Source organism: Dreissena polymorpha, chromosome 10 (assembly GCF_020536995.1).
Source record: "Dreissena polymorpha isolate Duluth1 chromosome 10, UMN_Dpol_1.0, whole genome shotgun sequence".
Taxonomy (NCBI): Eukaryota; Metazoa; Mollusca; class Bivalvia; order Myida; family Dreissenidae; genus Dreissena; species Dreissena polymorpha.
In genome coordinates this window covers 46,626,809-46,639,225 of record NC_068364.1, presented here as the reverse complement: position 1 = coordinate 46,639,225, position 12,417 = coordinate 46,626,809, and the positions used below count along the sequence as shown (strand labels likewise).

The following is a 12,417-nucleotide window of genomic DNA, read 5'->3' as shown; positions in this document are numbered from 1 at the left end:
TTGAAATGTAGGTGAAAATGTGCTCTGGTCTTGAATTGCTTCAAATCAGGGATAGATAATCAGATTATTTAATTTATAAAAACACTATTGTACGAATATTAAGAAGAGCTGTGGTTTTAAAGTACTCGTACACGCCTGTAGATATAGAGTTTAATGATGTGTCTGTATGCATACAGTCATTGCTTGGCAGCATGAAGTATCAATGCAAACATAGCGTCATTAACAGTTTCTGACGAACTTCCTACATACCCAAATGCTTGACACCGTATGGAAAACTAAGTTTTCGTAGCTGATGATACATCCACACGAAAATTGAAATGCAAATGGTACTACACAGTCTAAAGTATTCCAATGGAAAGATCAAGGATCCCAAAAGGTGCCTGGTGCTGCTAAAGAAATGAGCAGTGTGGAAATTCGGAACAGACGATGACATTTTCTGATTATGTGTTATATCAAGGGAATTTGTAAGTAAAATGTATTTAATTACAGGTGTAAGCACACGTGCTTCGTGAGTGTTGTTATCGAATACTTGACAAAATTAATTAAAGTTTGGAGGATATTCATCATTTCAGTGTTGATGCCCTAAAGGGACAGGAGCGATGAACCAAAAAAGGAGCTGGGTGCAGCTACCTCCTATTTTGCTCTACGTTTTCCCTAAGTATTCCAAGTTTGTTTGAGCCTATACACTGTGAAATGTGTTTTGTTATTATGAAACCGGTTAACGTCGAATAGACGCAATTTATATTGGTAATGCTTTTAGATAGAAACGAATTGAGCAAATTACAAAATTACAAGGCCCGGTCAGACCGACTTACGAATACGCAACGGAGAAAAACCGCACAAAAATGCAGATTTTGGTTATCCGGTGATTAAATTTTCCTGCTCTGCCGCTCAAGACTCTCGCAAACGGTGTGTGAAGCGTAGGAAACACACAATGACCGCACAAGTACCGGTGATGTAACGTGAAAAAACGAACGTTTAACGGATATGTACCGGATAATTAACGGTCGGCTAACGGATATGACTGTGCGAGTAACGGACTTCTACCGGATAAAACGGAGGTGAAATGCATTGGTACCGGACAAAACGTTCGCCCAACGTGAGAGAAACGGAAAAGTACCGAACACCAACGTACAACGATGAAAAAGTAGGGCACATCCTAAGAATCATGCCGCAAAGCTTAATGTTCTGGCAGGTTAAGGTCTCCATTCTCAGCTGCTGCCTTCAGGTCGGACTCGTTCCACAACTGTGCATCGGATGCAGCAACACGGCCTCCAATGTCAGCCCAGACGAACTTGTAGTCAGAATCCACCAGAGCTAGCAGGAAAACGGTTAAGTACTTCTTGTAGTTAAAATACGTAGATCCTGATCTTGGTGGACATTTGCAGGCAATATGTTCGCCATCAATAGCACCAAGAGTATGGGGGAAATTCCAGCTGTCCCTGAAGCCGTCCGCTATTCGCGTCCAATCGGCAGCAGTTGTTGGCAACGGCATCACCTCGTCAGCATACTCATCTATGACTGCTCTACAGACCTGGCGTGTAAAAGATAACAGTATAATAAGCTAGCGTGGATTATAAGTGCATGACACATGTAGTAGATAATCCATGACTTTTAGCGAGTGGATGATAAGGTAAAAATATACTACTTCATAAACAGTGCTTATAACTGTGTGCATTTCGAGATATGCGCACAAGACAGTACTAATGACAATATACAATTTAGGAGGTTAGTGTTGTAGTGCGCCCACTCATCTATTTGCCATTTATCCTATACCAATAACTTAACACAATGCAATTCATATAAACTGATGATAGACGTAGACATTAAAATATATAAATATATTTAAATGACTAACAGAAGCCTTTTTAGATTTATTTTAATACTATAGTAAATTAAGCGGTACTTTTTTTAGCACGATAAGAGAAATAGTGTTGTGGGGTACCCTCCAGCCGAATCGCATATCACGGTACTTTGAACCAGACACAAGATGCCGCAGCGCTATTGCTAGCTTCATCCCTGGTTCAATTGGAAGTCTGTAGTTGTTGCGCTGTTTCGTTATCCTTTTGCCCACTTGTGCGAGAATCTCATCAAACATCTCGGTTGGCTCTCTCATGAAGTTGATAAATGCGAAATGGATCTCTTAAACAATGCTATACAAACTACCGGTACATGTACCGCTTGTAATTGATATATCACGTGTGTTATGTATCTTCAACACGGGTATACACACTACTGGTACACGTGGCGCTTGTCATTAATATCAAACAGGCGACATGGATCTCTTGAGCATGCGTATGTCAACTGACGGTACACGTGACGCTTGCCATTAATATCACGCAGGCGACATGGATCTCTTGAGCATGCGTATGTCAACTAACGGTACACGTGACGCTTGCCATGAACATCACGCAGGCGACATGGATCACTTGGTAATGCGTATGTCAACTACCCCTACACATGAAGATTGCCATTAATAGCACGCAGGCGACATCGATCACATTAACATGCGTATGTCAACTAACGGTACACGTGACGCTTTATATAAATATCACGTATGAGACATGGATCTCTTGAACAAGGGTACGTCAACTAAAGGTATACGTGACGCTTGATATTACTATCACACAGGCGACATGGATCTCTTGAACAAGGTAACACCAACTACCGGTACACGTGACGCTTGATATATCGCGTATGTGACATGGATCTCTTGAGCAAAGGTACGCCAACTAAAGGTACACGTGACGCTTGATATTACTATCACACAGGCGACATGGATCTCTTGAACAATGCTATATTTGTACCGCTTGTAATTGATATAACACGTGTGTTATGTATCTTGAACACGGGTATACAAACTACTGGTACACGTGACGCTTGTCATTAAAATCACGCAGAGGGCATGGATATCTTGAGCATGCGTATGTCAACTAACGGTACACGTGACGCTTGCCATTACTATCACGCAGGCGACATGGATCTCTTGAGCATGCGTACGTCAACTAACGGTACACGTGACGCTTGCCATTAATATCACGCAGGCGACATGGATCTCTTGGGCATGCGTATGTCAACTAACGGTAACACGTGACGCTTGCCATGAACATCACCCAGGCGACATGGATCTCTTGGGCATGCGTATGTCAACTAACGGTACACGTGACGCTTGCCATTAATCGCACGCAGGCGACATGGATCTCTTGAGCATGCGTATGTCAACTAACGGTTCACGTGACGCTTGCCATGAACTTCACGCAGGCGACATGGATCTCTTGGGCATGCGTATGTCAACCGCCGTTACAAGTGACGCTTGTCATTAATATCAAAGTACTAGTACATGTACCGCTTGTAATTGATATCACACTTGCGTTATGTATCTTGAACATGGGTAAACAAACTACTGGTACACGTGGCGCTTGTTATATGTCACGCATGCGACATGGATCTCTTAAATATGCGTATATAAATCACCGGTACACGTGACGCTTGAAAGATATCACGCATGCGACATTGTTCGCTTGAACCTGACTATGCCAACTAAGGTACAGTTGTCTCTTGTAATAGAAATTACTTGAACATGGGTATCCGAACTATCGATATACGTACCGCTTGTACTTGATATGGAACATGAATTTATGTAACATATGCATGCAACTACCGGTAAATGTACCGCTTGTAATCGTGTCACCAGTTATAACAATGTTTAACCGAATAGTAAATTTCATTATCATTTTTAAAACCTAGATATGCACGAAACACCAGACACTCGTGTCAACCTGTACACTTGAAGGAAACTTGTAATTTGTATTGATATGGCTCCTTTGAGGTAAGAATAATAACACGTATGCATAATAGCTATATTGATCAAAAAGTGAAACAACACGATACAACCATACATCACATTACAAAAACTGTATACAAATACGAATATTTATTTGCAGTAAGGCCACAGGGCCATAATACATACAGTTTATTTTCATAATTATATAAAATAACCTGAATAGTTAAAGAATACAAAGTCATATGATGCAACACACGCATACACTTTCGTAGAACAAATACTGCTATACATTATAATACCACCAAAACATGGATTACCTAATAATTAAATACCTATAACATGTAAGCATGCAAAATAGTAACATACTTATAAAGTAACCTAAGAATCAGTATTTTTATCAGATATAAATAAACAATGCAATACAAGCATGCAGTATTACAATGAAAGCTAATTTGCATGATAATTACGTAGTTGTTATATATTAGCATACACATACACACATTTTGCAATCAAAAATATGTGCTTGTCATTTTCATCGGCCATTAACATATTGAACAAACGAAACAGTTTCCATTTCATTCAACCACTGCGAAATAAACAAATCATATCTGTGTTATACAATGGACACTGCATAAACACAGGGTACTCAACTTCTACAATATAAACATGTCGCATAAGACAAAATTTACAGTATCTATGATCACGTATATAACATACAACAAGAATATCAGTGAAACTGATGGATGCTCCCCGATGATGCGCTATGTCAATCTATGTGTTAATAACCACCTAAAAAAATCTATTATTAGCCAAGGTGACATTGACCCCAGTGACCTCAAACCTCATCAAAAGGTAGAGGTCTATGCAAGGTACCTACGTGCAAAATATGAAAGAGATTGGTAAAGTATTGAAGGTGCTTTGAGAAACTGTAACAAAAGTGTGATGGAAAAATCTATTATCAGCCTCTGTGACCTTGACCCCAGTGACCTCAAACGCCATCAAAAGGTAGAGGTCCATGCAAGGTACGTACATGCCATATATGAAAGAGATCGGTGAAGTTTTGAAGGTGCTATGAGAAATGTAACAAAAGTGTGACGGTAAAATCTAATATTAGCCTCGGTGACCTTGACCCCAGTGACCTCAAACCTCATCAAAAGGTAGAGGTCCATGCAACGTACGTACATGCCAAATATGAAAGAGATCGGTAAAGAATTGAAGGTGCTATGAGAAACTGTGACAAAAAGTGTGACGGAAAAATCTATTATTAGCCTTGGTGACCTTGACCCCAGTGACCTCATCAAAAGTTAAAGTTCCATGCAAGGTACCTACATGCCAAATATGAAAGAGATCGGTAAAGAATTGAAGGTGCTATGAGAAACTAGTAAGGAAGGACAAGCTGGCAACTATATGCTCCCCGAAATTTTATTTCGGGGAGCATAACAATAAGAAAAATATGAAAAACAACGAATTTCAAGAATAAATGCTACGACAGAATCACGAACACTGATAATAAAATGGCTTTTGTAAGGGGCATGAAGACAGCGAAATGAATACTGCAAATCATACAAGTCACAGAACATATTATTGACAATTTTTCATTTATGATTCAGCTATAAAGGTGCCATGATGACACTATATCGCTCATCTGACTGTTGTTTTTGTCTATAAACTTGAACTCTCTTCCTGGCCATTTAAGATAAGTGTTCACTATGAGCAAATAAGGACAAATTTGCCTGTGAGTTGGGTATAGCATATTTTGAAATTCACGATGGAGGTCAACCAGACGATGTTTTATGCCAAATATATAAGCAACCAGATTTATGCATGGAATGCATTTCATTTAACAACTTTGAAAAAGGTTCATGCAAGAAAACTCGTGCCATGTTTCATTAAGATTGGCACAGAGGTAAGATGTTGTTCAAGTAAAAAATGCTGACCCATGACGGACCAAGACCATTCACAATAGCTCACCCTGAGCACTTTATGCTCAGTTGAGATATAAACACAAAACAATTATTGCATAATAATACATAGTATGTGTTTACTCGCTCAGTCTTTAATGGAAAAAAAGCATCAAAAGATGCAATAGTAAGTATTCAAAGTTCAGATGAACTTAAAATTATAGATCATTTAAGTATCACATTAAACTAACCCAGCTAAAATTGTTATCTTTTTTCACATAACTTTTTCTTCTTATTCCATTAATAGCAAAAGTGTGACAGTGACATCTGACGGGCCGACCTTTTAATGCACTGTATAAAGCTGTTGAATTGTTCACAATTTCAGAATTTACAGGTTCAAAGCCTTGAAGTCTGCTAGCTGTAAAAGCACTAGAACATTTGTGGGAGTAGCCATGGAAAATATCATGAAAAAAACGTACATTTTTATAGTATCCACTTTCTCTGTTTAGGCAATTTTCTTGTAAATTACATGCAGTCATAAAACACGTCTTGTGGAGGGGTTTCTAAATAGCTATAGAGTGATAATGCAGGATCTTTTCTTCCTTCTGCCCCAGTCATGTGAAAACCATAGCAATGTCCATGGTCTGCACAGAACCAAAGAAATAATGTTGATGTTCCTCGAGCAGAAGTTTGAACTTTAGAATAAAGCTTTTGACATTTTTCAAATTCTAAAGCCGTTATCATCATGGTCTATATTTCTTTTAACACAGCTGTCATTGTCAATGGAAAACTGTCTTACACTTCTTAACTTTAACCCAGATTCATTAAATAATAGGCCCTTCCAAACTTTTCAGGATTGTATGTGCCCAGTTGAGGTACAGGTGATTCTGGTTCAGTAACTTGCAATGACATTGATTCATTAATTAGATATTGCAAAAATAATATAATGTCATCTTGCAATATTTCATTGTTACTTATTAAAGACTCGCAAATTAAATCTCTTAGTTCAGGTGCAAACGAAGTTTTATTGACAAAACTATTAAATCGATCATTTTCAATATTGGGGCTATTAAATAATAGTTTAATTTTGTAACAATATGCAGGGGGTACAAGGCTTGTAATGGATGCTGTTGTGGCTACCATTTTTAAAACATTTGAATATGCAACTCGTTCATTATCACTCATTTGATAAAATCTTTCGAAGGAACCCAAAACTTCAGAGTGCAGTGCTTGTTTTCACAACTTGATACGTCCAATAATTCCTTCTCTAGAATAACTTCATTCTCTTTAATTTCATTCAGTTCTTTCCGAGCAATGTAATCTAAAGTAGTTCGAAGCTTAATCATTTCTTGTTTGTCTATTCCATTTAAATTTTTCAAAAAACATCTATCCATTCTCCGATGCAGCGTATTATTAAGGCCGAAAGCCAGGTTTGTTTCTGTAATTTCCTCATAATTTGAATTCCGAAATCCAACCCATCCTTTTGTACTATCACAGCACAATCTCTTTGGACCATAACCACATACACCACAGGGTATACGGAAATCTATTTTCATGTTTGAAGCCTAACTGAACCAAAAATCTAAAAGAACTCTTTGATCCATAAACCTAGCCTTATTGTGGCGAGTTTTATACATCTCATTTTTAAACTGGCAGTAAGAGGAAAAAGTGCAACTAGAATTCATAACCATAGATACAAATTCCCACCCTTTTCATCTCCTGCTGCTGTATCCCTACTTAATACATGTATACAATCTAAGTCCCCTTCATCCCAAAGAATTCTGCATGGCTTACCAATTGAATTATAGCATTTACGTATATGAATGTCACATTTTACAGGTGCAAAATTTGTGTAAATATTTAATGTCCTTTGTCTATCGTGTATGGTCAGTCCATTTTCACTGTAATTATCGTCATCTTCTCGCTTGAGCCAGCCGCTTCCACAGGGACAGGTATTGTCTGGAATATCTGGAAATAATACAGGTCCTTTTATGCAGCAATCTGAACATCGAACAAGGTTAGAATCATTCCATTGATCACGTTTTATGATATTTTTTTCCTTAACTCATTATTGTCTTTAAGTTTGGGAGAATGTTTACTTCTAAACTTAAAATTCAAAAGTCCAGATTCCTCGTTGAAGTTATTGTATGCAGCAGTACTTAATGTAACCGAAACAGGCATTTCATCATCAATATTGTCCTCAAATAACAGCTGTTCTTCATCATCATTGTTATCAATATTTGTATGAATTAAATCTTCCCACATGTGAGTATATGATTTAAATAAGTTTCAGTGCCTACAAACCTTGGAATTTAGTAGTGGTACTTGTATTTCTTAACTCTTTTGAGAACGGCATCTACCAGCAGTGCATGACACAGTGCATTTACCAAGCCTTTTGTTCATGCTAAAATGAACAAAAGCTGGATACTCGTCACCTTCTATAAGAAGAGAATATTTTATAATTTCTGGTTTTCTAGATATTTCAACTATTCTCTGATTGTTAAAACACAAAGCCTTTTGAACAAAGTGTTGGATTCTTGACAATGATTCTGGAGACTGTACATGGTCCGGTGCTAAACAAGGTAAAACATGCAATTTAACAAACTTACAATACATGCAAGTCACACAGTTATCTCCTGAAGAGTCTAAAACTAGAAATTCTTCGTTCCTAATATAAAATTCCTTCACATTAAGCAGAGTTTTGTATATTTTACATGTGCAGTCAAGATAGTCACCAGTTTCTTGACAAAACATAGTAGTGATCTAGAAGGGAACAACAGTAGTTTTTAAATATTGACAGGTTTCCAAAATGCTCAGAAATATCTGTTTCAGTGTCTTTATTCGAAATGCCAACGTTTTTCTCTAATTCTGATCTTCAAATATTTATTGGCTTTAAATGCTTTATGGTCTTTCTTTTTTCAAAACTGGTTCTGACGTTTCAACAGTGGTTTCATTGCATTCATTTAACTCTGGAAAATACTTCTTATAAAAGCAAAATAAGTTAACAGAAGGCCACAACAAATTGATGATTTGTTCTACGGATTTTTGCTTCCCAAAAATGGAGCGAGCGAGCGAAATAAAAATAAATTTATTTTTATTCTATTTTTCGTTAAATCACAGGTGAGCGAAAAGCGAAAAATACAAAAACACATTATGTAATGTCAATGTTAATTGATATATTTTGCCAAACAAATGCATGATATCTGGAAAATACCAGTACAAGATCATTTAGAAGTAATAATTGAGTTTAAGCCCTTATCAAATGTTTGTAAAAATAAATAAAACAGTCTCTAATAGCTGTTCTGCTTACTCACACATGTAGGTTTCATCAAAGTTATATAAGAAGCTCAGTTTTCTGTCAATGATGGTTTAATAACATGACACAATAAATAATACAATAAATATCAAGCATAAGCAGTGATTTTTCTTCGCGTCATACTTTACAGCATGTGCCTTTTTGATTGGGGATAACGTGCGATAAATCATGAAATTGAGAATATTGAATCATTATTATTATTATTATAGATAACAGTATACCAATTGTTAATAAGTGCATGTTTAACTGCTTTCTAAAATGTATATTATAAAGTGCTAGGGCATTAAACTGCTGTATGATAAAAAAAAAATGACTTATGTTTTGGAAATATGGCGAGACTTTTAAAAGATAAAACATTACGTTTTGAGAAACAGCTTTATTACAATTTTTAATTTGGACACAGCCTATACGAGTCTGTAATTTAAGGCAAAAACACTGATACAAAATATCTTGAATTTGTATGAGTTCTAAATATCATAGGTTATGGTATTATACAATACTAAATGCATTACTTTCGTTATTTTGACAGTTAAAATTAGAAATGAGAAGTTTAAGTTTTGTAAAGTAAAAAAAACATAACTTCCTAATGAAAGAAAAATAAGAAATGGGTAGTTAAAGTTTTGTATTTTAATATAAAAAAGTCAATCAAATGCCAGTAAAGTTGTTTAGGTCCAAAAAGTTTCTTCACTTTCTTACTTATGTTAAATTCATGCTTTAGGGGCATAATGTACAACTTGCACTTAACCATCAACAGTTTAAACTAGTAGATAGGCTCGTACAATTTATATTATACTCGACATTATTTCGTCCAGTTCAACACTTCTTTGCATGTTAATTTTTAATATTTTACTTTAATCAATACCAACAAGTTTATTTGCAGATTTTTACCAATCGAACACATACCGGCGACATTTCACATCCTGATGTAGATCGGGTTGAAATTATAAAATAACTCAAATCATCTTTGATGCAATGACTCATTGCCCCGGCGGAAAATTAACATTTTCATTTGTGTCTTTGGCCGACATGACAAGACAGACGAACGCTGCCATTTGTTTTAACCATAAACCAATCTAATAACGCAAAAAGTTATAACACTCTAGGCCTATGTCGTAAAATACTTAGGATAAATAAAACTGAATCATTTAATAAATAGGTGGGCAGCAATATTTTTATTCAGTTTTAAGATTTTTAGGTGCGGCGAATCCATCGAACATTTAATCAATTTGTTGTGGCCTTATCCTTTTTCAAAAAAAGCTGAATCGTTTTGTTTCTTAATGATGTACCCAAAGAAACGTTGTCTGATTCAACAAAATTAGATTCATAACGTGCTGATTTAACAAATAAATCTGGCTTTGCTTTGATGTTTCCAGACAAGCAATTCAAAACAAATGACTGCTGTAGGGAGGAACCATTCACAACTGCTGGTACTGTTATTATATCTTTTGAACAACGACTTTTGGTCACAAGTTGATTTATTTTAAAGTCAAACTAGTTTCAGTAAACTTTCATGTAAATCCTGCGGTTTCATTTTAAAAAACATCTTTTCAGGCTTGTCTACAGATGCTTTTGATTTGAATGGCGAAAAAAGTACTACGTAAGACAGTAGTTGAACACTATCACAATTTTCATTGTCATTCAGTTCATTTACATATGATGGCAAAATTTTACCAACACAATGACTAAATATTTTATCTGGGCAATTCCTTTTTATATTATGTTTATTTTCATTTGATTTATATCTTCCAATGTAATAACTTGATGCAACAAAACATTATCATCTGCAACATTAAAATGCTCCTTAAGGAAATATAAGTACTTCTGTTCCATGAATCCACTGTAAACTCCAGATTCAAACATACCTTACATAATAAAATTCATTGTCTTCAATTTTATTTTTAAAAACTGAACATACAAAGGTTCCAGTTGTACAGTTGTTATGTGCAGATAATCTACTAGCTTCTTGTTCTAATTTAAAAAAAGATTGCTTCTTTGATGTAACAAAACCCTTTTCTGCTATAGTTTGTAATACAAGATTTTGCAATTTTAAAGCGTTTGAACAATTTGTTAAATTTTCAATCAATATATTTGACCACAATTTATTGTCAACATTAAATTGAACATTCTCATTTGATTTTCTTCTTTTCCGCATTCCTTTGTTTAAAGTTGTTCATGAGAAGTATGTATTGCACAACTCTGGTCTAGATGTAGAGACAAACACATTTTTTTCATTATAACTAGCTACAGTATATATATCTTTAGGAGTAGGACTATAGTCAGCAGCTGTTTTAAACTGTACAGTTGGACACTTTCCCTCATCATTTTCCCAGTTTTCACAGAAATATTTTCTTTTAAGTAAGAATTTTATTTTTATTTTTTCATAATCAGAAGGAAGACGTATACTTAGCGATTCCAGGTATTTGTAGTGTTCCTCTATTGTGTAATAACCCGTTGGAATGGATAAATCTTCATCAAATAAGAGCAGCAGCAGTTTGGACCTCTGAAATTAATAATTCAATAATGACAAATAATTTTGTCATTTTCACATAAGGCATATAAGTGATTTTCATATACGATCTTTAAAAGTATACAACTGAATCCTCTTATCTTCAAATGAGCGGGATCGCAAGACCAACTTCAACATTGCGACATATTTGAAACCAATTGAGAAGCAATTTCATGCCCATATCTTGATTTGTTCATATAGTATCAGCAGTATGTTCTAGTTGAACAAAAGTGTTGACACTAAGTGATAAACAAACAATAGAACATCTGTTATAATGTTAGGAAATGAAAAACACATTGACTTGTTAGATATTAAATAAAATTTCGAGATAAATGAAAATGCTTTATATTACATGAACAAGACACTTTACCAGATGAAGCGGACACATATTCAGATATGTTGTCTGTTCATTGATCTTCCCATCAGGTAGCGTGTTTTCCCATTCATCGATTGTTTTGAATATCTTGCTGTTCTGTGGACACAAATATGTGAGCAGTGCAAGCAAAAGTACTAAAACGGCATGCCTTAAAGGAATATTTCTTTGGAATGAATATGTTTTACATAAAAATGCATTTAAAAATGTACAAGTGACAACTTTACAACACATTGCCAAATCTTTTCCAGTAACAGTTAAAAAAACACCCATTAACAATGATTAACACATCTGTACAGTTTATACTGAAAAGATACAAATGATTACCTACATCATACAAATGTCTCAAAAGATGCAGCTCAAATCTTCTTACAGCTGAAAAACATTCATGGCAGTCTTCCGATTGGCATCTATTTGTTCCCTCTATGTGACATACTAAATGGGCACTAAGTTCACCATAATTAATAAATTTCTTGAAGCATGATGTCCACTTGCAACTGAAAGTCTGTGCAAGTAAACATTTGTATTGTTATTAAA

At 35.4% G+C, this 12,417-nt stretch overlaps 2 protein-coding genes across 3 annotated transcripts in view; both read right to left on the bottom strand.

The window, feature by feature from the left end:
• The window catches only part of LOC127847456 (protocadherin Fat 4-like), a 303,771-nt gene that overhangs the window by 85,987 nt on the left and 205,367 nt on the right, over positions 1-12,417 (bottom strand). The gene's annotated exons all lie outside the window — the stretch shown is intronic.
• On the bottom strand, positions 1,181-2,098 carry LOC127849087 (uncharacterized). The gene is made up of 2 exons (XM_052381810.1): positions 1,946-2,098; positions 1,181-1,534 (listed from the first exon to the last, which is right to left on the bottom strand). Exons 1-2 carry the CDS (start codon positions 2,096-2,098, stop codon positions 1,181-1,183), a joined length of 507 nt encoding a protein of 168 aa, XP_052237770.1.